Here is a 27,531-nt window from a genome sequence, read left to right as displayed (position 1 = left end):
GTGGTTATACGACAAATGCTAACAAAGTCTGTCATATTTGTTTACATTATTTGTCGTTATTAATGACCTCCACTTCGAATACGATTATTTTTAAAGTCGTACCAAATTAAAAAAACTGTAGATTTTTTAATTTGGTGATTATTCTGTTACCTTTACATAGAATCACGAGCTTTTCCGATTATAATAGAAGAAAAACAATGTCCCAAGGTTTTTACTTCCAACTACATTTTTTATAGACTTTGTATGACGGGAACGGAATGGAATGTATAGAAATTTAGGGACAGAGCTGATTTTGCTGAGTATGAAATTTGAAAGAAGTGTAATTACAATTTCAATTAAAACGACCTACAAGATTTTCTGAAGTAGGAATGATTACCGAGTCAATGTGAAAAAGTAAAAAACCGGGCAAGTGCGAGTCGGACTCGCGCACGAAGGGTTCCGTACCATAATTAATGCAAAAAAGGCAAAAAAATACGGTCACCCATCCAAGTACTGACCCCGCCCGACGTTGTTTAACTTCGGTCAAAAATCACGTTTGTTGTATGGGAGCCCCACTTAAATCTTTATTTTATTCTGTTTTTAGTATTTGTTGTTATAGCGGTAACAGAAATACAACATCTGTGAAAAATTCAACTGTCTAGCTATCACGGTTCGTGAGATACAGCCTGGTGACAGACGGACGGACGGACGGACGGACGGATGGACGGACGGACAGCAGGGTCTTAGTAACAGGGTCCCGTTTTACCCTTTGGGTACGGAACGGTTTAGTTAGGTATGAGGAGACAGAAACACCATTAACTCAATATTTTATATTTGAATAATCTCAATAAATACCTAACGATTGTCAACACTTGTTAATGGGTGTATACCATACATCTAATTAAAATTTAAACTAAGAAAATTCGTGACAATTAAAATTTTTAGAAATTTACCATAGAAGACGTACATTATCGTTAATTACAATACCACAATATTAACTATATCACATAACCGATAAAATATTTAAAATAATGCACAGTTTATCCGAGATAACTTTGCCCATAATTCTTAATTATTTATTTCTTTAAGAAATATTACTCTGAAATATGTAGGTAATAGTTAAAATCTTTAAGAGTATACAAAAATGAATAATAAAATTTTACATGGGCAAAGTTGTATAATTTTTTTTACAAGGCGATATTTTTTTAAATACGTGGTATTGTAGTTAAACCGATATTTCATTGTTATGCGGATAAATAAAGACAATACATATCATTTTAAACGTAACAATCTATAAATATGTTATTAACTCTCTATAGCTAAACACTGATCTCTTAATATTACAATGATATTACATATTTAAAAAGTTATTATTTTTTTATTTATATACGATAAATTAATCAACTATATTGTTAAAATCACAATTGTCCTAATAATAACATTTAATATTATAATATTGCACAAAATAGACATCGACTGCGATTATAAACACGTTTGAGCCGAATTTATTTGATTTACTTTAATGCGTTTTTTGCCCATTAGATGATAATCTCACATTATTAATTAAAATTAAAAATGAATTTAAAAAAATGTATGCGAAATCATCATTTATAAAAGGTCAAACCAAATCGCATTTAAGATTTATAATTTTTCGAATAAAATGATTACCGTGCAATACCATTGTTAGTAAATAAAATTAAAAAAAAAGTTTCAACTATGAACCATAACTTTTTTTCCAAACGAGTTTTTGGCAAATACCTACCTATTGATCATAATTTGTATTTTTTCAATTTTTTTAGGGCATTACAAGGTAATGAATTTATTTTAAGAACTCGTAAATACGACATTACTCAAACTACAAAATGGCGATCGTTTAAATAAACGCCTAAATGCATTGAAATCTAAATGCATTTAAGTTTTTATTAGCAATGTCGTCCGGCATAAGCGTGACCGGTGACATAACGATTACATTCTGATTACATTTGTGATTACATTGGTCAATCAATTGTGTAATCGTAACAACAGTAAACCACCAAACACGACCGAATATTCAGTGAGCTAGTGAATGACAAGCAACACCGAATGCATTAAAAAAAGTGTTTTTAAAATAAATTTATTTTTATATAGTGCGCAAAAATATTTATATTCTTTTCTTAGTTTAAAACAACATTTCCAGAAAATATGTTTATTTGAAATGGTCATCAGAAATTAATTTATTGATATGTCCTAAACGTTGTACTAGAAAAGCGTTTTCTCCTTTTTCGTAAAAAGCAACAATTATGACATTAGAAAAATCACAATGTTTATGAACATGATCCATAATTACATTTAATATAACCGTGACTAAACCCTGCAATTGATGTAAAAAATTTGTTATGATTTTTTATCCGATTTTTTTTTTGTCTGAACCATTCCTCTGAGCTCGATTTTTCTAATGTCATTTGCTATAAAAATTTCTTTAAAACCTGTTGATTATGTAATTCAGTTAAAAAGAAAGAGGTAGTATGCTCGGAAGATAAAAATATTTCTTTTAAAATGTTACACCTAGCTATGAAAACATTGTAATGAGCCATCCACGGCGAAGTTTGTTTTTCTATTTTATGTACATTTATAGAATAATTCCTCTCATTTTGACCTTTCTTTAATACTTACAATATTTTTTAACTTTTTACGCCCCTATGCGATATCGGGTTAAATTTAAGCGTTTTCAATATTTAATGCATTCATTCAGAAAACATTGACGTCTATTTTAATTTTAAGGAATGAAATAAAATATATAGACGTTTCTACACAACTATGCCAATGGTTATTGAATTAACTTTGAAATCAAATTTTTGCTAGTTATGTATAAAAATGTCATAACCTAGGCACTCCAAAAATTATAAGACAATATCACTTTTTTTATTTTAAAATAGTACCGGTTCTTGTCTCATTTAGAAAACACAAAATTATTTAAAATAAACGGGCAAAGTTATAAGTATTTTTGTTATCCATCAATATTTTAGGATTACTTTTGGTAAACGCTTAAATACGCCCTTCTGGATATGCTGAAATAAAACGATGATTACTAGCTAAGCATTCAGCATCACACTAAATTAATACTATAAATACATAGCAAAAATAATTAAAAAGCCTTCGAAGAGAAGTATTGACACCTACGCGAAAATACGACGGTAAAAAATATATAGTTTTAGCTAGATAGATTTTTATAAATCTGTATCCGATCTTAAACAACGTTTTATTCTTATGTATAAGTTTTATGCTTACTTCGGATTTTTACTAAACTTTCTCTTTAGTGTCGCTATTTGTACCCGCTTTGAGTAGGTACGTTAATATTTTAATTTGCTCTACGAGAAAAAAAAACATTTATAGAAGACCCGACAATAAAATTATTCCTTAAAATTTAAAGAAAACAATACCGTCCGTTTTCAATTTATATTTTTTTTTTTTGCGCGGTACTTTTGTATTTATTAGATATAACTTAAGATTTCCAAGAAAACCCGAATACAAGGCCAGATTTAAAGTTGGCTTTCCTTTTTTCCAAAGAGCACAAGATATAATTTTCAACTGTTTTAAAAGGTACTCCTAAGTAAATTGATTTCACAAATACTCGATTTCTTTGCGACATGCAATGCATACCAAACAAGCGTCAAACTAGTCCCAACCAGTTGACGACTGACGCAAGACATCCAGTAATAAAAACAATAAAAACGTCACTTTATAACCTACAAAACGACTAAAAATTACATAATTGCTTGATGAAATCCTTCAATGCGTCAGATGGAATCAATTTATATACTAGACTATTTTTATTTTACCTTAACAGACATTCTACTGAATTTATCCTATTCTGATTGGCATTAGGTTCTAAAATCGGTTTTCGAAGCTCAGTAGGACTTAATAAAAAATATTCTAACATACTGTTTTCGAATGCAACTAATGTAGGTATGTATAAACCTTTAACTGACTATATCTATGACAACAAACTACATTTTTTCGGTACACAATCCTGAGTTTTATATTTGTTTTTGCATAATTATACTTTTTTAAGGTACCGCTTGTATAATTATACTCGTAGCATTAAACAGTTGCAGCGTTTTTAAACTCGTTGAGATATCAAAAGTGACATCTGAGCCTCTAGCATCAGTTGGCAGAGTATTTTTCACTTACTTTCAGTGAATAAACGTGCCGTATGTCACGTTTTACGTTTCTTTACAGTCTTACGTGCCTAACTTCACTCCACTCCAAACGATACTGTCCCTTTCTAAGTATACTAAAAAAAAGAGCAAGAATTATTATTTAATTAGTACGAGTAAACGGTAATTAATTACCTATCGAAAGTAAATTACGTTCACGATAGCGTTTATGTCAATGCCAAATTGATGGTAGCCGTGCTGATCACATTTCAAGGCAGTATATAAATATAATTATGGTGTAATATAATTATGTATAATATAAATATACAGAGAAAACCACAACGAATAAAAATAATCTACACTAAGTAATAATTAACTGCATAATCATTGCCAGACTCTAATTGAATTCGGCAATTTATTTCTGTTTTTGACAAAGCCGTTTTACTGAGACGATATCTAAGGTAAACGATATATTATATATATAAATTTTGCCATAAATATCATAATTTAAATTTTATTGATTACATCAAGTTACTTTAGTTACAATTGCTTTTTGAATGTCTGACAAAAATGTTAAGGCAAAATCTCCGCAGAGAAACTTAAACATTTATAAATCCCAGGACTGTGTATCATCAGGTAATCGGGTACAACTATTCTAAGTTTTCTATAAAATCCTTTATATAAATGTATACAATATTTTGAATTTTGATGATTTTTTCCATTACCTCAACACCGATGAACTACGGAATGTATAAGCTTTAACATGTAACAACAAGCATTTTAATTCTAAATTTTATCTTTTACATACACGTATTGTTTAACATGACTTCATGTTTTATTTTAATATTCAAATAAAAAAAAAATGGCATCCGACTTCAATGGATTACATTATGATTATAACCGCCATTTTACGAAAAAAAAAACAATTCACATTGACTATTAAAATTTTTATTTCTGTCAACTTTGCCATTTAACATTACTTTAACTCTCACCTAAAATTGACCAACCATGGCACGTTCGTCCTATTTGTTACATTTCTATTAATTAATTTAGAATTTCAATTATCAAAGCAAAATTATATTTGATAAATTTTTTTATTTAATGCTGTGTCAAACGAAAAACGAGCACTCATTTATTTAAAAGACATACAAGGTATATTATTATATACCCTGAAAATTGTCTTGTAGCACGATTTTTTCTTCGACTAGCATAATATTTTCACCCAACAATAACAACGAATTCTGAAATAATGGCAAATTTGCATTTTTTTTATCCTCGGTAATATTTTGGCATTATCTAAATGCAATGGATTTGTGCCAGCAATATTGACTTTCAAAACTTTTCTGCCCTTGAATAATTTATTCATAATTTTTGGGCAATGTTAAAATTAGACCAGGCTAAATAAAATAATATTTTATTCATTCGCGCAAATATAAAATAAAAACTACTTTTCTCTTTGTGCGATGCGAACTCGACATTTTCCGTATATTTTCTACATTTTAACAATTATTTTATACCTCTAACAATTTATTCAAATCTTAACATTGATTCAACTTTTAAGCTTAATGAAATTTTCATACAAACATTTTGTATGAAAAGAAATACTCGAGCTGAGTTAAAACTAATTCTACGTTAATTTAAAGAGTACTGTGCGATAAAATTTAAATTAAATAAATTTTATTTAAAAGCATTGACAGATACAAACTTTATTGTTAGCATAATCATCCGCATTGGTTTTCTACATTTTCATTATTTGTCATATTCTGTAATCTTTCATTAAAACTTCTAAATAATGCCGACGAATACCGAAAATACAGAAAGACCAATGCGATAACGGCCCGATTCGAACTTTAAGATAAGTCAATTAATAGATCTAAAAACGATATGGTTTAGATATGTCAGTATCAAATGTGACGTTTCTTCAAACAAAAATGTCACTTTTGACACTGACACATCGAATCCATATCGTATCTATCTTGTTTAGCAATAATGTGTCAACCCACATTAATTACGCAATAACATGTCAACTCAAAAAAATGACGCTTAAAGTTGACATTTTGTTGCAAAATGAATGTGAGTTGACACACTTTTGCTAAACACCACCACCACACCATCATTGACGTACCTTATAGTTCGAATTGGACAGTAAAGGATGAAAACATATTTTTGAACGAAAAAAGTCGTGCACAGCGTCAAGTGAGATAGATTTCAGAACGGATTTAACCGTTAAACCTTTAACCGCTCAGTCTTATGACGTTATATTTTCATTGCCGACAAGATCCCTGAACTAAAATAAATCTTCTATTAAAAAAAATCATCATTCTATCATTATTTCTCTAAACGCACGACCTATTTCAATATTTTTTACTTTGCCCTACGGACGTTACCTCTATGGGCAAAGTCGTCGTATATTTCTCTATATCTTCACACACCAGTTATATTTTTAAAACGTTTAAGCAATATAACAAATAATACAATAACCGATTCCTTAAACTTTGTCTAGGATAGTATTAATTTAATATTTTATGAAATATTAAGTGTTAGGATAACCTTTTCAAACCTCTAACTCGTCTGTAAAGTAATAGCTATTAATAACTAACAATGACAGGATGAATGGCTTACTTTTTAAATACAAGTTACTGCATTTAACACAAGCACTTTGTGTGTTGACACTCACACTTACTAATGACTTAACATGTACTTCTTTACTTAGATTCAATACACGCATATTGTTTTGACATTCTCTGTAACTCTTGAACGAAATTTTAACACAACTATTATCATCTCTTTCTACAAGTCTTATGAATTAAAACAATGAGTCATCCGGTCTGATATTTGAAAATTACAGAATAATAGCTTTCAAGCAGTCATAAGACTTAAAACTCAAAAACTCCCTCTGCCCGAAAGTAGGTTTGCAATATCGCTGGCCCAATATTACAGGGTTCTATGTATCACTTTCATCGAACTGAAATTTGAACATTGTCATAGTGATATTAAGTCGAATTTCGACTATCTTGAACATGTAACATAGAACCCTGTAATATTGGGCCAGCGATATGTCATCAGATTTTAGTTGATTTAATACTCAAGTTTCCAATAGCTTGGCACATATTAGCTTATCTGCATCACTATAATAGACAGAGGAAGATTTAGATCTCATACCAGCTGAGGCTTAAAACGCTCACGGTTCATAGGTAGTAGTTTTCAAGCAGACATCAAATATATGCAGAGTTAAGGCATAGGATGGTGTCAACCCACATTCATTTTGCAATAAAATGTCAACTCAAAAAATTGACGCTTAAAGTTGTCATTTCATTGCAAAATGAATGTGGGTTAACACATTTTTGCTAAACACCATCCAGGTATGCTTTATGATTCGAATAGCTTGACTGTCACAGAGCTCATGGCAGCTCTATCCTATTTTAGCTTCCAAATGTCTTATGTCTGCATGCTTTTTTTTTCATACTGTTCTATGTTGTGGCGTTGAAATAATTGTATTTCTCCTTCTTCTTTTTCTTCTTCCCTCATCCAGTATGTTTCAAGACTCAAATACGCGTGTATTGCAGTAGTTCAGGAGTCCTGCCGACGACTGTTACATTAACAACTTATTCCGGCTTCAGGCGGTGCCACTGCACGATGGTCTGCCGAGGTTTGGTGATCATGTCCTGCCAGTGCTTAGTTTCTGTGGCGCCAGAGCCGTTTTTCCCTGGAACAAATAAATTTAATGAGGGGAGGAAGCTGGAGTAATAAAGTAAAGTTTAGTGTGGAAATAAACTACCAAGCGTCAGAGGAGAACGCAATGCACATCTAGATCACGAATGTCAAAAAGGAGTACCTAGGTACTTTGGGCGGTACACGTTGCAATCTTATGAGCAGATGTCAAATACAAATAACTTTATTTCGCATGGAATATGGTACAGAAAATGGTCAGATAATATATATGTCGTAAATTGTATAGCATTTTTGGTGCAGCGGAGAGGTGTTAACGTAATTGGTATAGATAATTCCAGTTGAAATGTAATTAAGGTTAATATTAACGTAATTAACGCTAATTAATCATTAGGGTTGAAATTGTTTATACCAATTCCGTTAACATCAATCCGCTGCACCGAAAATGCTATAAATTTACGATGTCTACTTATGAGGTACCTCCAGCACATCACAGCCCAAAGAATATGAAAATTTCTAAATTCAACGGGCATAGTAATGAATTTTAAAGGGCCGCCTCAATAGATTACTGATCGATGTGGTAGGTACTCAAAAAGGCCCAAAATTCAATAATAATAAAGTAATTTTAAAAGTATCTCGTTCAAAATTATGATTTAATGCTAGTTAAGGCGAAGTTATGTACTAAAGGTAAATTAAGGCTAACCCTACCTTTACTTTCAGTAAACTGCAACATTGATAGCGGGGTTTGACGAGATGATAAAGAAGAATAATACGGAACATTATCGGTCATATCAAAACTATCCGTCCGATGAGCTCATTCCTCCCAATATTATCGAAGTCCATAAGCTGGACATCAAGCGAGCATTCACGGATCTTCTCCCAGGGCACGTTGAAGGAGAATGCGTCGTTGAAGACGGGATTGAGCATTTGAAGATATAGACAATGATGAAGATATTGAACATACCGGCGAAAAGTATCCGTCCGATGAGCTCATTCCTCCCAATATTGTCGAAGTCCATGACCTGGACATCGAGCGAGCATTCACGGATCTTCTCCCACGGCACGTTGAAGGAGAATGCGTCGTTGAAGAAGGGATTGAGCATTTGAAGATATAGACAATGATGAAGATATTGAACATACCGGCCAAAAGTATCCGTCCGATGAGCTCATTTCTCCCAATATTATCGAAGTCCATGACCTGGACATCGAGCGAGCATTCACGGATCTTCTCCCAAAGGCACGTTGAAGGAGAATGCGTCGTTGAAGAAGGGATTGAGCATTTGAAGATATAGACAATGATGAAGATATTGAACATACCGGCCAAAAGTATCCGTCCGATGAGCTCATTCCTCCCAATATTATCGAAGTCCATGACCTGGACGTCGAGCGAGCATTCACGGATCTTCTCCCAGGGCACGTTGAAGGAGAAAGCGTCGTTGAAGACGGGGTTGAGCGTGCATTTGAAGATGGCCGTCTTGCGTTTCTCGATGCGCTTGTCGCCAAACTGCAGCCAGACTTTCACGTACGGATCTGAAAAATTACAAATGATTTTGTTAAGCAAACTGAATAACTTGTATTGTAAGGTATAACTAATAACTTATAATGTATCAGAAAGTTTAGGTGTCATCAAATGGACAGTTAAATATGGGTACAAAGGAAAGCATAACTATATATTTTTCACAGTACCATCTTGTAAAGAATCTCTTTATTAAAACTTATACAAATAACTTTTCTCAAAAATGGACGGCAAAGTCGAATTTGCCGTCTAAAAAATAGGTCGCGAAGCGCGTAGTTTATGGTCAGTCAAAAATTAAAAAGTTAAAAACATTGCAGTCTCGATTTTAGGACTGCAATGTTGCATACAAATTCCATTATTTGTCGAGTTCCAAACTTTTTAAAAGTTGAAATGGCCATATCAAATGAAGGCACAGGCCGATTAAACAGCCAAACAGATGATTAGTATCGCGACTATTTAGGTGTCTCAAATAGGTTGGCGTATTTTCGGCAGAAAAATACACTTCTATTTTTTTATTAAAAAAATAAAAAGGCGGCAAGGGCTTTTTTCTGTGAAAATATATACGTAAGAACGTTGCTTTTGTAAAATATTTCTATGATGAAATATTTCTTGCGCCATTTTTGAGAAAAGCACTATATATGACTCGGCTGGAAGGCTACTTGCTGGCTTCGGATTCAATTAAACGGACTCCCAAGGTCGTCCGTTTAAAACGAATCCTCAGCCTGCAAGTAGCTACTTCCGAGCCTCGACAATAATGTACTATTAATTTACATTAAACATCTGTGACTCCTGCTAGGTACTGAAAATGATTTATCCCTACTTTAGAAAATACAATGTAGCAATTTGTTTTATAGCCTAGATTTTGAGCAACCTAGCAATCAAGAGCCAGACGCAAAAAAAATGAAGAATGGAAGTCCCTTCGGAACCCTAAAAAGGGGTGTCATTAATGTCATAATTCAACACAGACGGCGCCAACGAAGCATTATCCCAACTTTTTCCAGATAAATCTACTCAATTATTCACCGAGAACACAAATTTCAACACAATCCGTCTCATCATTCTCATCAATTAATTTCAAACAATGATAGCTCTGAATTGAAAATTTTATAACAGAGGAATTTGGGTCGATTGGGGGCGTTTAAAAAAATTCATGTCAAAATTCATGTTATTTAGGAATGTCATTTTAAAAAGAGTGTCAACCTCGATTTTATGCGGGTGGTTAGGATTATGTACATGTATATTATGGTCATGCATGTACTATGCGGAATAAACGAAATCAAAACTTGTCCCGAATAAAATTTATGTAGGTAAATTTTCCGTTGAGTACCATAAAACGGGGTGAGTAGGTTTCGCGGGGAGAGTTGGATTATGAATGGGGAGAGAAGGTTTGAGAGGGAGGTGAGAAGGGATTTTAAGGCTACTGCTACAAAAATAATGTATTCCAATTTAAAATGGGGCTATAGTAAAACGCATAATAAAAAAAAATCGATCCAACAATCTTTCAATATCACCTTTGTATGAAAACCCTCTCACCCCAAATACGATGCACTACGGGGTGAGGTGGGTTTTCCTCTTTATCGTCAAAGTTATGAAATGGAACTACCCAAAATAAAATACAAACGTCCGAACCACTTATTATATACACCATTCAGTATTCACGTGTAAAAATAAAATTTTATCGAGGTTTGAAAGTCAAATTTCACCCAATTCACTCCATTTTACGGTAACCAAAACACCACATGTTTTTATAACTCAGAGAAAGATTTTGTATGACATACTTACAGTAAAATTACTCTTATATTGTACAGAATAGAAAACTCTAGGTATTTATCCACCAAACAAAACAAAGAAAAAGATAAAAGAACAAAGAGAAGGTAAAATAAACAAAAAATATAAAGCTGCTTGGACTAGATCGCTCTTTAGCGATAAAACCACCTGCAGTGTTGTCTACCATATAGTGATGTGCCGTGGGAATTTCTCGGGAACAGGGAATATTCCCATATGGGAAATTCCTGGGAAATTTCCCAGTGTTCCTGGGAATATTCCCCAAACAGGGGAAAATTGAAACAGATTAAGTGTATTACAAAAATTTAAGCTAGCTATAACGACAAGTAACTGCGTTTAGTAAAATAAAGTAGCCAAAAACCGTTAAATGCAAAGTGCCTTCCCAAAAAAAAACTTAGAAAGTGGATTTGCTTACATAGATATTTTTTAAACATCCAAAGTGTCGAATCACTTTAAGCCCCCGATGTACCTGAATGCGAAGTCAGATCATTTCGAAATTTTCTCCATACAAATAGGTACTTATATAAAAAACACTTTAATCTCCAAAAAATTATGGCTACAGAATTTTTTTTATTGGATATTTTGATAATGTAATGCAAAAATATTCACCAGAACCCGTCCTTAACATTCGTATGTAGAAGAGTTTCTTGGTAAAAAGCTTACTGAACTCCACTATTCTTATTAGTATACACCTAACTTATTTTGACCCTGATTAAATATGATTTGTATCGATTTTGTTGAATAATGGCGTATTATTGTAAAAATAAAATATTGTGGCCGAGAAATCATTCCCAGCAACAATGGGAAAATTCCCAGGAAGAATGGGAAATTTCCCGGGAAGAATGGGAAATTTCCCGGGAGTAAATGGAATTTACGTAGGCGGATGAGATACAGTTTATAATGTTCTTTAAAAAAGTTTAAGAGCATCCTAAAAGTGTTGACTGAATTTCTGATAATAAAATAGTATATCTATGCGTCATTTCAAAATTCCCCTACTTTCTCTTCATATGGGAAATTTCCCGGGAACGGCACATGACTATTACCATAGTTTAAGTTATGTGCTTGATTTGTATGTCATGTTCCTTTTCATACTCGTGAGCAATAAATAATATTTGTATTGTATTCTATTGTCTTGTATCGGCTCTTGTTTCTCTTAAGCTCGAATCTACTTCGTTTGTAAACGTCCAGAATAACAACACTGGACTTCATTTATTTCCAAGGCATCATAAATCAAGATGACGTCTTCTAATTAACTGGAAGCTTCATTTAGAGGAGATCCGAGTACTAACCATTTATTAAGGGACTGGCCTAAGTATATAAATATAAACAGCAGTGTAAATAAACGGAGTAGGTAGATAAACTTTGAGGGTTGATTTAAACAGGCTTTATCGTACAAGTTACTCGCCATTACAATAGTCAGTGAGCTATTAAGTTCAGGTATATGTAAAATTCGTCAGAGAATTTGTGGATTTTTCATCAAGAAATGAGTAAGAATTATGCTTAGTCTTCTTCCTCTTGCGCTGGTAGCCTTTTCAAATCCCGGCTCGAATTTATCGCTTTTCGGTGAAAGAAAACATAGTGAAAAAATGAGACTGATCCTAATAAGGCCTAGTCTTCCCTCTGGGCTGGAAAGTCAGAAGGAAGTCGCAAAAGCCAAGACAACATGAATAAAGAGTGAGGCGACACACATCACACACACATTGCTGGACCCGAGTGTGTTAAGTTTCTGTTAATATCTAAGTAAATAATTTTATCTGTTGTTTCTTATTATATTCTTTTTATCTTATTTCTTTTATCTCTTTATTCTTTGTATGTATGCGTTTTTGGATGAAAGGAGCCCGTGTCCGTGACTCGTTGTGTGGACGACATTCAGAATATTGCGGGTCACCTCTCGATGAGATTAGCTCAGGACCGAGACAAGTTGTATACTAGAAGAGAGGCTTATGCTCAGCGGATAAAGGGCTGATATGATGATGATCTATATGGAATATATGCTCACCTGATTTCCCGTTAATATCCTTAGCCTTCAAGTTCCTCGCCTTCAGCAGCGTCAGTGTGAGCACGGAGTTGCTGGGATGGTAGCACAGCGAGGTCAGCAGCTCCCCGCATTTGTCCTTCGCTGGAGGCTTCAGAGCCTTCCAGAAGGAGGGCTTCTCGCTTAGATCCACCTGGAATTTTATTTTTGAAAGCTTTAGTAAGTAACTCAGCAGCAGAAGTTGCTAAGCGGACGTGGTGTTCAAAATTATACCTTGACACGATCTTCCTTAACAATAAAATCGCGTCTAAATCATGTTTAAACTTCACACGCTTATAACAACTTCTGCTGCTTGCTGTACTTGAATGAAAAAATATGTAAAAAGCTATAGATAATCTAAAGGTTTATTGTTCCTGCTTCCGACTGTATTGCTGCAGCAAATATCGATGTCCGGGGTAACTATTTGTAACAATTAATATGTAGCAAGATTTGATAGGTCTTAACGTGTTTTATTAATAACACTTTTATTGTAAATTTACCCTAAAGTGAACATTTAAACCGGTATCCGGATGTCTCAGCGTCTAATCATGCTGAGACTTTTTTGGTATGTCAGAAAACAATACAAGTTTTATTAAATGTACATGAATCTCTAGACTTCTGAGGCTAACCTTACCTACCTACCATCGTCAATTTTGCATAGGACATCCGCCTACTAACGTAGAGGCTCCAATGCCCGACACAGCTCCAATAATCGACATTTTCAATCATAATGCATTTCATTTAAAGCAAAGTTATACCAAAAATTTTTTGTGTTAAAATTTGGAATTTTTATATTATTTTTTCTACTTAGAAACACGAGCTTTTTCCATTTTTACTCAGAAAAAAAGTGTCCCCATAATTTTTGGTCCGTTTGGTTACGGGTTTCAATACAAACTATGACCGTAACAAAACAGACAAAAAAAATTATATGAAATTTTGGGGACACTTTTTTTCTTGTATAAGGATCGAAAGAGCTCGTGATTCTGAATCGAAGAAATATAAAAATTACAAAATCTAAAATGCAAGTTGAGGGTACAACTTTAAATAGATATGCCCAGCAATAAAGTTGACAGCAAGGTGTCGAATATTGTTAACATGTCGATTATTGGGGTATACGTTACTAACATTTATTTGTGTATCAATGTAGCAAGGCATTCACGATTAAAATACGTCTGTCACACAATGTTGTCACGATTAAAATGTAACTTTAATGCTGACCTGGCAGAGTGGCAGGAACACTTCTCCAATGGAGTCATCCCTGGAGAAGCGATCGTAGTCGAATACGTGAAGATGCAACACCTGAAATAAGAATTATGTTATGTTTGAAAAGATCACTGCATCAGCTACTCAAATTACTTGTTTTTTTGCCGGGTCTCCACTACCCTAAGGTTGTCTGGAAGAGATCGCTCTTTAGCGATAAGACCGCCTGTTGTCTACCATAGTTTAAGTTATGCTTAATTTGTATATCATGTTCTTTTCATATTGGTGAGCAGCAAAGAATATTCTTCTCATTACATCTAGATTTTGACAAAAAATGGTATATACAAATACATAATATACTTTTGATCATGATCTTCCTCGCGTTGTCTCGCCATTTTTGCCACGGCTCACGGGAGCCTGGGGTCCGCTTGACAACTAATCCGAGAATTGATGGAATTGATTTGTTATTGTCAGGTACATTACAGGTACAAAAATGATGAAATGATGATGATGATGTGCAGAAAAAAATAACGAGTAGAACGCAATACCTAATTGTCTAAATTTTAAATTATTTGTTACTATGACAGTATTGATTCTTAAGCGTCGTCCTCCTTTTGGAAACTTGAAGTCTAAACCCTCTTAAAATTTGCAATGATGCTTTAATAATGCTCAATATTTAAAATACTTACTCAAGGGAGTTTAATGATATCAAATTTAATGACGGGTTGGCGTGCACAACAGTATTTTGCACCCTAATTTGCATTGTATTACTCGGCTGATAGCAGTTGAATGTTTCATTTCCTCTTATCAACGAGGAAAATATTTTGGTGGCTGTGTTTATAAGTATATTAGACCGTACGGTGCTGATAAACGAAAACGAGTAGGTGCAGAAAAATAATGTTGTATGTTGTAGGTATTCCACTTATATAATTTCTTTCTTTCTTTCTGTCCATCGGCAGTGACTTGGGGGCGTTTTTTTATTTATAGGCTCTTTATTTTTTAAGTTTATTTAGTTTAGAGATAGTTTGTATTATTATTTTTAAGGTAATTTAACGTTTTATGTTTATTTAATTATGATGTATCAAATACATATTTCTTTGTCCAATGTGCATTTTGTCTCACATTTTGCATTGGCTCAAGATATTGGACAGTGGTGGCCGAGTGTATCTGACGTCCGATTTTCAATCGAGGTCGTGGTTTCAAATCTTGAACCATACCAATGAGTTTTTCGGAATGTACGGAATATCATTTGATATTTATACCAATGATTTTCGGTGAAGGAAAACCTGCAAAAATCTGCGAATAATTTATAAAGGTGTACCTATGTGAAGTCTCTAATCCGGATTAGGCCCGCGTGGGGACTAGAGCCTAGGACCTCTCGGGCATGAAAGCCTGTGCCCAGCAGTGGGACTTATATAGACAAAATTGTATATACAGCAGTGGCGGCGCGCCAAACATACATATATCCATAGGCAAGCCGGGGCTAATTCGGCTTACATATTTCCTTTACAACTCTGCTCAAACGTCCAAAACAGGCAAGCTGGTGGGAATCGGCTTTTATGGACGCGCCACCACTGCTATACAGTTAAGATCTAGTCATTACGGTTGTTTTAAAAGCTAAATTGTGACTGAGTTTTACACAAGGAATAAGCTTTTCTGTGGAACTCTAACGTTTAGTTACTACCCACAGTCCTACTCTCTACACTTACCCGACTTTGCCGTATCTATACTTATAGGGAAAACCTTGAACGTAGAAGGTGTCTTCCACCGCGGGCTCAATTTCTGGTATTAACAATGAATGAACCAGAAGAAACAATATAGGTCCTAAGTGACTACCCTGTGGAACTCTCACATTTTGTACTACACTCACCTACCTCTGCAGCTTCTGTATAGGAAAGCCTTTGAAGTAGGTCCCATCTTTACTGGTTTAGAGTGCGCCGCCTGATTTTAGTCAACACTTAATAGAAGAAAAACAATGTAGGTTCTAAGTGACTGTGTGGGACTCAAAAATTTAGCACTACACTTACCCGACTTTGCAGCTTCAGTATAGGAAAGCCTTTGAAGTAGGTCCCATCTTTACTGGTTTAGATTGCGCCGCCTGATTTTAGTCAACACTTAATAGGAAAACAATACAGGTTCTAAGTGACTACCCTGTGGAACTCCAAAATTGAGTAATACCTGTGGTAATACACTCACCCGACTTTGCAGCTTCTGTATAGGAAAACCTTCAAAGTAGAAGGTCTCATTCCACCGCGGGTTCAGAGTTCGCCGCTTGATCTTCGTTTCCAGCCGATGTTTTTTGTCTGGGAGGAGCGTCACTCGGACGTAAGGGTCCGAAGTGCCGCTTAGATCTTTTGCAGGTAGCTCCTTACCCTGTAAAATCATGATGTACATATAATGATATACATGAAGTTACCCCTGAATTCGAAGAAGCATAAACCGAAAAAGAATATACAAATATAACGCAGATGTGCGGAAAGAGAAGTGTCGTGGAATGTATGGGGCCCAGTTCATTCCAAGACACTTCTCTTTCTGCACAGACTACCTACCCAACGAGGCCAAGTCTATCTTATGATACCTGAAGTGGAGTGACATTTGAAACTATTTTCAGAAGTCAGATTTTTCTATTAAAAATATTTTGGATGTTTTTAAATAGATAGATTGCAACCAAGTTATAAATATGTACTACAATATTCAAATATCTTTACTTAAAATTTTTGTTCAACATGAGTATTGTATGAAGTCAATGCCATTATGTTTGCACGTGATACAATAATATGTGTGTTTAAAATATAACACGAAGCGAGTACCATTAGTATTGTGTTTTCTTTTGTTTGTACAAATGATTTACACACACGTACTTTAGATGTGAGAATTGGAGGATTTGGAGGGAATCATAATAAAATGGTACCTAATTGACAATCGTCAAAATTGTAACATAATATTTTAGATATTGAGATAGGTACTAATCAAAAGGTGTTTGAATATTTAAGTATATTCTACCAATTTTACATAAAATAATTGCGATCATGAGGGTTGACACAGTATACCTACTACTTATCAGTATCATCATTTTACCTTTACTATAAATTTTTGTCTGTTTAAGTTTTTCTTTCTTTTGTTTTGTTTGTTTTCCTATTTATTTTTTGTATTCTTTATTTTCTTTATTATTCCTTTTGTGTATCTTCGTAATGTTTTAATATGTATGTTTATGTGTTATCTGTCGTGGCATCACCGAATGGACCCTACCTACCTTTGGAGTTGGGTCCATTTCGTGATGCACACTTATTAATTTCTTCTTTCCTTGCTGTTGTTGTCTGTACATGTCGGTACATGTTTTGTGAACATCACGAATTAACATCTTTTATCTTATCTTTATCAGTAATGTGTCCAAATGGCAACTCACCTGAATGATCCTCAATATAAGCGTCGTATTCTGGAAATCGTACTCGAGCGAGAAGTGTATCTGGCCGACGTTCTCGCTCGGCTCGCTGTTATCGATGTACATGTCCACCAGCGAGATGGACCGGTTCTGGAGGAACGCCATCTGTCAGCCAGAGTAAGGTACTTGAAGCGTCGAGTTCACAACGCAACGGTAGAGCGTTTAAACTGGACTATTTTAGAAATTGACGATTTGGATGACAGTTAAGTAAAGCAGGCCACTGACGAGCCTTCCAAATTGATGCCGTTACAATGGATTCATCCAAATGGACGGCATCCTAATATTAATATTGTACGTTTTTGACATTCACAGACTGATTTTGGATTGCAGCCACGCTATTTGGACTGTTGGAAGGCTCGTCAGTGGCCACCTTAACAGATATACTATTTAATATGTTTTTTTTTACTAGTTAAATATGAGCTATGTAATATAATCCATTTAAATTGTTCTATTTCATGAATGACTGTTCTGGTATCGGAATATTTTTATGAAAGTTATTTTTTTGAAAAATATTATGTTGTTATAATAAATATTCGGAGTAATTATTTTCGTCATCAAATTCGTCACAATTATTACAAAATCAAAGAGTTACAACACAGCAATTTATACAAAATATATACCGTAAAACGGGGTGAGTAAGTTTCGCGGGGAGAGTTGGGTTATGAATGGGGAGAGAAGGTTTGAGAGGGGGGTGAGAAGGGATTTTAAGGCTACTGCTACAAAAATAATGCATTCTAATTTAAAATGGGGCTATAGTAATACGCATAATATAAAAAAATCGATCCAACAATCTTCCAAAATCACTTTTATATGACAAACCCTCTCACCCCAAATACGAGGCACTACGGGGTGAGGTGGGTTTTCTTCTTTATCGTCAAAGTTATGAAATGGAACTACCCAAAATAAAATACAAACTAAAATACAAACGTCCGAACCACTTATTATATACCTGCACCATTCAGTTTTCACATGTAAAAATAAAATTTTATCGAGGTTTGAAAGTCAAATTTCACCCAACTCACCCCATTTTACGGTACCTAAGCGATGAGGCGTTGTAGGCACTTTAGCGAAACCGCTAGTTTCACGGTTTTTTTTTATTTAATGTTATAACTCTTTAATCTCTAAGGGCCACTTTCACCATCTCACTAACCCTGGGTTAACCGGTTAAACCTGAAGTTACCATGGTTACCAGTACAATTCGATACTGGTTTAGCGATTTAACCGCTTAACCCCGGGTTAGTAGGTAGGATGGTGCAAGTGGGCCTTATTAAGATGAATGAATCAAACGCACTGTTGAAATCACAAAGTTTTTGTAAAAAATGTGCATCATAAAAACAATTCACTCTTTTGCATGAGAAATTCTACTGAAATCAAACTTTCATCTAATTATGTACACTAAAGTTCTTCTTTTTTAGCATTAGAAACTAGGTAAACAATCTTGATGTGTCTTTTAATTGAAAAACACATTTTAAAAATAAGTTACGGCAAATATGTAACAATTATGAATCTAATACGATTATTTATATTCTTCTGCTTTCATAAATAATAGCTACTGATTTTTAAAAAGCGTTTTTCAATTAAAAGACATGTCAAGATCGCTTACCTTCTTTCAAGTTCTTTCTAATGCTAAAAAAAACGAACTATAATTATGTAAACTATATTCAGAGCGTGACAGATTGGAGCGTAATTCTTGCATTTTTGCAGTATATAAGTAATTACATTATTTATTATAAGTAATTATTCCCTAGCATATTTTCTTGGCAACCACTTAAATAGTCTTTAAATAAGAATATTTAAATAAGAATCACCATTTCTGTTCTGTAATAACCTTCAACAGTTTAATCGTTTAAAGCGATTAAACTCTGGAAGCTCTACTCAATTATAAATTTTGAAAGGCTTAAAATAGTACGGGTTAAAATGTGAGAAAATGCCGGATAACCTTGTAGCTTTGTCCGCAACTATAAAACATGATAATTTTTGACAATAAAATATATAAAACCGGAATTTTCAGTTGATTATAATCTTACATACATCGATCTCTTAAATATATTGCAATTTGTAAAAAAAAACTTAGTCTTCCTTGTATTGGCATCAACAGCTAAGTAGTGTTAGCTAAAGATTTTTTTATGTCGTTAAAAATTTACCAGAATAAGAAATATATTTCAAATCTATAATATCTGATTTTGAAATTCTATAATGTTTTTGGAATTCTATAATAACTCATTTTGAAATTCTATAGTATCTGATTTTGAAATTCTATAATATCTGGATATCGTTAAGTGAGCGATATTATTATTCATGCTTTTACAATATTAATTTACATGCAAATATCTGAATTACAAGAAAATATAATTTTATTTGCATGGGAAATTAGTAATGGGAAGTCTATTTAAAGGGTTCTATTCTATTTAACTATTTGAAAAGTTGAGTTACTACGTATGCCCATCAATACTTTTGTTATTAATTTATTTTAAATATAGAAAATATTATATTAAAATAAGATTACCATGAAGGGCCATATTTACAAAAAAACTAAGCGCCTGTCTAAATTCACGAGCAATAATTTATGCACTTAACATTTAACTCTTGAGTGTAGTAGGCGCAACTAGTTTGGGAACTAAAGGGACTAAAACTATAAAACGGAATAATAAACTCGCAACGCCCACGGTCTTACCCGTAGTACTAATAACTTAAATGTAATTCAACCATTTGGTATTTGAACACTTCAAAACAAAAGAAATTTAACCATATTTTCTTCCCTATTGATTTCAATTTTTTTTTTGTACCGTGGGCCTTAAGAGGATTACCTTCAGAATATTCTAATAACTGGAAGTCAGTGTACAGAATATTATTTTAATTTTAAAACGAAGATGATAATTTTCGTGACTAAATTTTATTCTAAATAGGATAATTTTACTTGCCTCTATTTCATTAATTGTTTCCTTATTTGATATTGACAGATGTAGTGTGGAATAGATGCAAGTTATTATGACAAATTAATTAATTTGTCAAATTGTCATGATAAAAAACTCATTAATTTGTCATAAAACTCATAAAGAAGCCATTTCACGCAACAAAGTGTCATGTTACCACGATAACGTTGAGATGCTAACGACGTGTATAAGAAAAACGTTATTTTGTACCTACTTGACCTGTAAAATTAACCAAAAATTAAACTGTAGGCTGTACTCCTCATACTGACCAACATTTGTTCAGCGACTTTTAAAAATAACTTGTGGTTTGATTCTTAATACACTTTAAAGTTTATTCTAAGACGCAATGTATTGCGATTTTTGTTATGTTTAAGGCGTGACAAGCAACGTCAATCACAATGATATGGCGTGGCGATGGCTTCCATTGAAGATAATATTTATATTGTATGAAAAATAGGGAGTCTAAATACTTCATAATTTTTAAAAGTTGTTGAACAAAAGTGTCACCGATTGAGGAGTACAATCTATGTTTTAATTATTTGCTCGTATTAGGTACAGGCCACACCCGGTATAATCGCGACAATAAATTTTAATGCACCTTTTTTTTAGGAAAATTGTTCATAGTTACAACTTATAAATGTAATAATCACTTGTTTACTTTATTTACTAAGGCTATAATAGTATGTCTACATATTCATGAATCGTTGAAAATTTATTACTAAAAGCTACCGGGACTAAAATGATCATAAATATTTGCTTTCATAAATTTCAAATCGTAATTCGTACTGATTGGTATAATTTCCAAATAAATAATTTAGTTGCCGATTTTAATTTGAATACATTTCCATTTCATTAATATTTCATAATCATACCAAATTAATACCTTGATTATTTTTTATAATTTATAAATGTTGACGTTAACTGAAATCTTTACCCGATTATTCTGTGATATAAACTTACATCGGTTAATATTCTCAGTTTAAAAAGTTTTTTCATATAATAATATTCATTGCTCATCCAATTAATTTTAACGAAATTTATATCGATTGAAAAAAGTTTTAAGTCCAAAACTAACAAAAAAAAAAAAATCTTAAAAAAAAAATTAACTGCGAGTCTCGTTTTTTTTGTTCTCTACTTATAGCAAACTTTTAATCCATCCAATCTTATGATTAAATAACTCAATGAATATTTTATTTGAGCCATATTTGGATAAATATCGCTTTAAAACGTTTTAATGATCAAACTCAATAACGATATTAATGTCTTGCTTACTTAGAAAGAAACTAAGAAATATCGTTGTAACAAGAAATTTTCGTTACGATTAAAACTTGTTTTCAAATTACTGTTAAAAGGGATACCACTTTCTTAAACTATTTTCGAAAAAAAATTTTTTTTTAATATTTATTAATTTGTTTTTACTACCTAAATATTGGTTATTCTCCTAAAGACCATACAGAAAAAAATACAGTTAAATTTCTTTTGTATTTAAATCGAATGAAATAAGAGAAACACATCTGTTCCAATTTAAAATGGTTTAAATTACATTAGAGTAATTATTAACTGGTAGGACCGCGGGCCTTAAAATAATATTAAATATTAGAACTACTAAAACTAGTTATTTCCTTATGTTTCTGTACCATATAGCTGACCCAATATTACAGGGTTCTATATATGTTACATTTTCAAGATAGTTGAAATTTGTCTTGATGACACTATGACAATGTTCAAATTTAAGTTCGATAAAACTGAAACATATTTAGAACCCTGTATTGGCTCCTCTACACGATGGGCCAACGCCGGCCACTCCAAGGGACGCAGCCATGTGGTAGAATGAGATAGCAATATCACTTGCTCCCTCTAAAGCATAAATGTGTCCCTTGGAGCGGCCGGCGTTGGCCCATCGTGTAGAGGAACCATAATATTGGGCCAGCGATATCGAAGGCATCTTTTCGGATACGGTTGATAAATATCGCTGGCCCAATATTACAGGGTTCTATGTTTCACTTTTATCGAACTGAAATTTGAACATTGTCATAGTGACATTAAGTCGGATTTCAAATATCTTGAAAATGTAACATAGAACCCTGTAATATTGGGGCATCGAAATATGTATATTTCAAATTGTAAACTCTACAAAAAGCTACTCATTAACGAAGCTAATAGTTTTATAATATTATAATTAATAATAATAAAAGTATTAAATATATTAAAAGCGGGGCTCTCACGTATTTTAAGTCGAAAAACGCTCGACATGTTACCCCCGTGTGTGTGTGTGAGTGACCCGCTTTTAATATACAGGGTGTCCCAGAAATCGACGTCAAGCCGTAAACGGATGATAGACCAAGTCATAACAGTTATCATAAAAATACAAAAAAAAATCCAACTCATGTTCTTTAAAAATTATGGTCACTTTAAAAATTCACTAAAAAATCCACACCCTGTAATGGTTCTTTAACTCTTGTTACTACAAATTCCATAATTTATTCAAATTTTTTTATATTATTGTGTAATCTTTAATAATTACAGGATGTGGATTTTTTAGTGAATTTTTAAAGTGACCATATTTTTTAAAGAACATGAGTTGGATTTTTTTTTTTGTATTTTTATGATAACTGTTATGACTTGGTCTATCATCCGTTTACGGCTTGCGAATTCTGGGACAACCTGTATTTAATATGTCTGTGTCTCACGGAAGTTTTGTTATTAAATAATAAAAGTAACCAAGATTTACTAACTTAATAACTAACTTGTTATTCGTACTTAATTTATTGTGCTATCTACATAGCAGTTCCTGGTTTATTATTGTGTTATATTCGGTTTTAATCTATAACTAAAACTAAGAACTAGCTTATTAAGACTAATTTAATTTTATTCATTCATAATTTACAAGTAACAAATACGATACTATGTCAAAAGTATTTTTGTTAAATTGTACTACTACTTAATTAATTTTACTAACAATAAGTATCATATTTGTTACTTGAAAATTATTTTTCGTTTTTTAAAGATAAATTATATTTGTTGTTGATGTGTAAGCTAATTCAGATCTAAAAATGCCCTAGTGTATCTACAGCTAAATCTAAACCTAGAAAATAGTGAACCAAACGTGAAAAACCTAAGAAAATATCAAAATTGCACCGTGATTAAAAAAAAGTGATCGCCACCAGTATTAAATTGGTTATATGAAATTGCAGTAACTATTCAAAAGCATATTTTATTTTATTAAAATAGTATACACACCACGGCGAGTAAATATGAAAGCCTTAGATCATATGTTTGTCGACCTCGACTTCGCCTCGGCTGTCAATTACATGTGATCTGAGACATTTCTTACTTTTCTGCCCTAGGTATGTAATGTACTATTTTGTGCGACTATTTTTTTAACTAAAGCTGTGAGCTAGAGACGGACCAAGCTAACTCTGCAAGACATTTGCAGTGACAAACTGTGGAAATCTCATCATAAATATGTAATAACTATGTAAATAAATTTTATTTATTTATTTTATTTTAATTTTACACTGATCAATCTAGTCCCACGGTAAGCTCAATAAGGCTTGTGTTGTGGATACTAGACGACGACGATATATATAATATACACATATATATAAATGCCTAAATACATAGAAAACATCCATAACTCAGGAATAAACACACAAATAAATGCCTTTACCAGGATTCGAACCCGGGACCTCCTGCTTCATAAGCAGGGTCAGTAGCAGGCCGTCAAATTTATAATGATATTTTTCACACTTTGCTCTATCAAATTCGGTGCAGAGTTAGCTTCGACTCTAAAGCTTCTGAAATCCAAGCGTTATATAAAAAAGGATCTCCGTGATATCCTGAAGCGAAACCAAGCTTTTCTAGAGAATCCTCGACTATTCATTTCATATACAACCTCTTCTACCTACCACATGTGAAGGAGATAGCATGGAAAGAGAATCCATAGTTAAGAAAAGTCCAAAACAAAACATAGTCGGAAGGGAAGCCTAAACACTACACGTAATTTTGTGTTTTAAATGTTTCACTGTTTTTAGTGTTCCGTGTAAAACTTTGTTCACGGAACACTTATGTGATCACTTCTGTTTCACTGTTTCTTATGATATTAGTGTTCCGTGCAAAACTTTGTTCACGAAACACTGATCACTTCAATTTTGCAAAACAGTTAAATGTGTTTTTTTTATAGCTTTTAGTTGTTTCTCGTTGGTGATTCTTGACTGAATGTGCTTGTGTGATCATTATTTGTTGTTCATGATTGTCCAATGATATTGTGTGTGTATTCGTTTAACGCCATTTTGTTTGAGTTGCGGTTAACATGCCACTATTGCGTTTGTATTGACGTGTATTTATTTTACTTGTGGAATATTTTTATATAGATTTATAGAAAATAATGTATATTTATGTTTTTTTGGTTATTTTGACATCCTGAGGTATATTTGAATGTTTTTATTTTTGTATTGATTGAACGATTCTTACCGTCATTCCTTTACTAATATTAATGCAAAAAATGTGTGAATTTCCTTCACATAAGTTGAAGAAACTATTTGACTAAAGATATTAAACAAAACTTGAGAATTGGTACATGATGTGGAAAGTTTCAAAAAAGTTAAAACAAATCTCGGAAAAAACTTCACAAAAAAATAAACACACTTCGTTTGAAAATGGAATATTTCGATTCCCAAACATAAATATGAGAAGTTTCCGAAATGTTTCCAAAAGACAGTTTTCGACGGCATATTAGTATTATTCGTGAGTACAATAGACATATTTATTCATCGAACGTATACTTATTGAATAAGAAACCCCTTTATCAGCAAAAAAAAACGTCAGAGCGAAGTTTTTGACCTATACATAATTCATCAGAGTCAATGAAAGGGTCAATCCCCCCCCCCTTTCCCCCCTATGAAAGGGTAAATGGATAGAAAATGTTGCCTTTTTTGCCACAGTGCACAGAAGCTGCCATCAGCGGCAGCAGTAAACAGATTGTATCAGTATGATTCGTTAAGTCCATTTAACCTCGTAAGTCCCCGTGTACTTGAACAAGTACAAATTAAATTCGAATTTTGAACTCATATAGAAATAAAAGAAAGTTCCAAATTCAAAAGTGCCAAAACTGCCCTGGGTCTTATGAGGATAAATTACGTCTGCTGTAGCCTTACCACGACTTAGCATTGTCAAATTGATATATTCGCTAACGTCTCCGTAACTTACTTTCAATAGGTACATCTCACAAGCACTAATCTGCGAGTACGAGCGAGATACATAGAAAGTCAGTCGGCCTAGCCAAGGTTACAATCGCTATCGCTTCGACAGCGAAAAGCATTATGTCTCTCTATCACTCTTCCTTATTAGTGTGACAGTGACAGTTGCGTTTCGATCGCTACGGAGCGTAAGCGATTGGCATCTTGGCTACGCGGCCAGTTACGCACACGCTAGCGAATATGTCAGTGTCAAACTCCACACACATATTTTCACACAAAAACGTCAAATTTTCATATAGGTTTATGGGGATTTGGTCAAATGATAACTTAATTTACACTATCTTATAATGAACTTTATCTCGTGTGATGTTTTATGAAACTCGCTTGCACCTGCCGTCATAAACTCATACCCGTGTTTTAATGGCTTTCATTAAGCAGCAGTCACATAAACTTCTATTAAATGAGCAAGAATGTGTCACATAAAAATAAGTGTTACTCCAGCGATAGAAATAGATTTTGATAAAAAATATTGATCGTTCATAGTGCAACCACTCCATATGAGTTTTAAGTAAGTAAATATCCTTTATTGCACCATAAAAAAAACACAAAAAGCGAAAAACAAGATGAAAGGATGCAGTGCTAAAGGACATTTTTTTTTTTTTTTTATTATGCATGGGTTTATACATGGCCACAGACTAGCCGAGGCGTAGACGTGGCCTACGATGGAGCGAGCTCGCCCAGAAGGTGCCTGTTCACTCACATGAGTGAGTGCAAGTTATCCGAGGACGACGTCGTGGACAGGGCGAAGTGGAGATGGTTAAGCGGGAAAGCTGACCCCGCCACCATGTGGGATGGATAGCTAGGAAGAGAGAGAGAGAAAAAACGAAATACAAGCTTAAGACTAGGCAACAACAGTCGGTTTTATCGCTAAAAAGCGATCTCTTCCAGACAACCTTTGGGTTTTAATAGAACAGAGGTAAATACTGCAGCATTTTCTTTTGACTGTGACGATTGTCAACCACAACCGCCTTTCAGCTAAATAGGGTCACACTATTGTGAGGGAAATCTTAATATAGAACTTATAGAAGCCTGATACTAGGCGGAGTTGGCCAAAAGTAGCTAAGCGAGCGAGTTGTTCAAAATTATCTATACACACAACCGCCTTTCAGCTAAATAGGGTCACACTATTGTGAGAGAAATCTTAATATAGAAGTTATAGAAGCCTGACACTAGGTAACCAGCAGTAGAAAATAGCTAAGCGACCGAGCTGTTCAATATTATCTATACACATACATATACAGGGTGGCTATATAATAACTGCATTCCCGTTGCCGTTGCACTGAGCAAATTTTACTATGAGACCAACCCCGAAATAGCGAATAAAAATTGGCTGTTCATACAGTTTGGCTGGTCCATTTTCTATGGGAGGGTAATTTTCGCGATTTCGGTGTTGATCTAATAGTAATGATTGCTCAGTATAATCCCAAAACCTCCTTGGCAACGCGAATGCAGTTATTTTTCAGCCACCATGTGTATTTTTAAAAGTGTGTGGAGATTTTGAATACTTTACCCGCTAGAATCTCTATGTATTTCACCGTTCATTTGGATTACGGGTGCAAAGTTTGTTTAACCCTCATGCCTTGAAACTCTCGCAACGCT

At 33.5% G+C, this 27,531-nt stretch overlaps 1 protein-coding gene across 6 annotated transcripts in view; it reads right to left on the bottom strand.

Annotated features, from left to right (window-relative positions):
- Positions 1 to 794: 794 nt before the first annotated feature.
- Positions 795 to 27,531, bottom strand: part of LOC134677883 (synaptotagmin-7) — an 836,427-nt gene continuing 809,690 nt past the window's right edge. For 4 of the 6 annotated variants that reach the window (XM_063536318.1, XM_063536323.1, XM_063536322.1 and 1 more), the window contains 6 exons: positions 17,706 to 17,846; positions 16,496 to 16,672; positions 14,318 to 14,398; positions 13,085 to 13,253; positions 9,102 to 9,314; positions 795 to 7,821 (listed from right to left, as the gene is read on the bottom strand). In XM_063536318.1, the coding sequence (XP_063392388.1) occupies positions 7,721 to 7,821; positions 9,102 to 9,314; positions 13,085 to 13,253; positions 14,318 to 14,398; positions 16,496 to 16,672; positions 17,706 to 17,846 (882 nt within the window). In that variant the 3' untranslated portion in view covers positions 795 to 7,720. Of the gene's footprint in view, positions 7,822 to 9,101; positions 9,315 to 13,084; positions 13,254 to 14,317; positions 14,399 to 16,326; positions 16,356 to 16,495; positions 16,673 to 17,705; positions 17,847 to 24,582; positions 24,722 to 27,531 lie in introns of those variants that run through there. The other 2 variants (XM_063536319.1, XM_063536324.1) reach the window with 2 other exon arrangements.

The sequence above is a fragment of the Cydia fagiglandana genome, chromosome 27, assembly GCF_963556715.1.
Source record: "Cydia fagiglandana chromosome 27, ilCydFagi1.1, whole genome shotgun sequence".
Taxonomy (NCBI): domain Eukaryota; kingdom Metazoa; phylum Arthropoda; class Insecta; order Lepidoptera; family Tortricidae; genus Cydia; species Cydia fagiglandana.
Note: the sequence above shows the minus strand (reverse complement) of the source record. Positions and strands in the feature narration are given on the sequence as shown.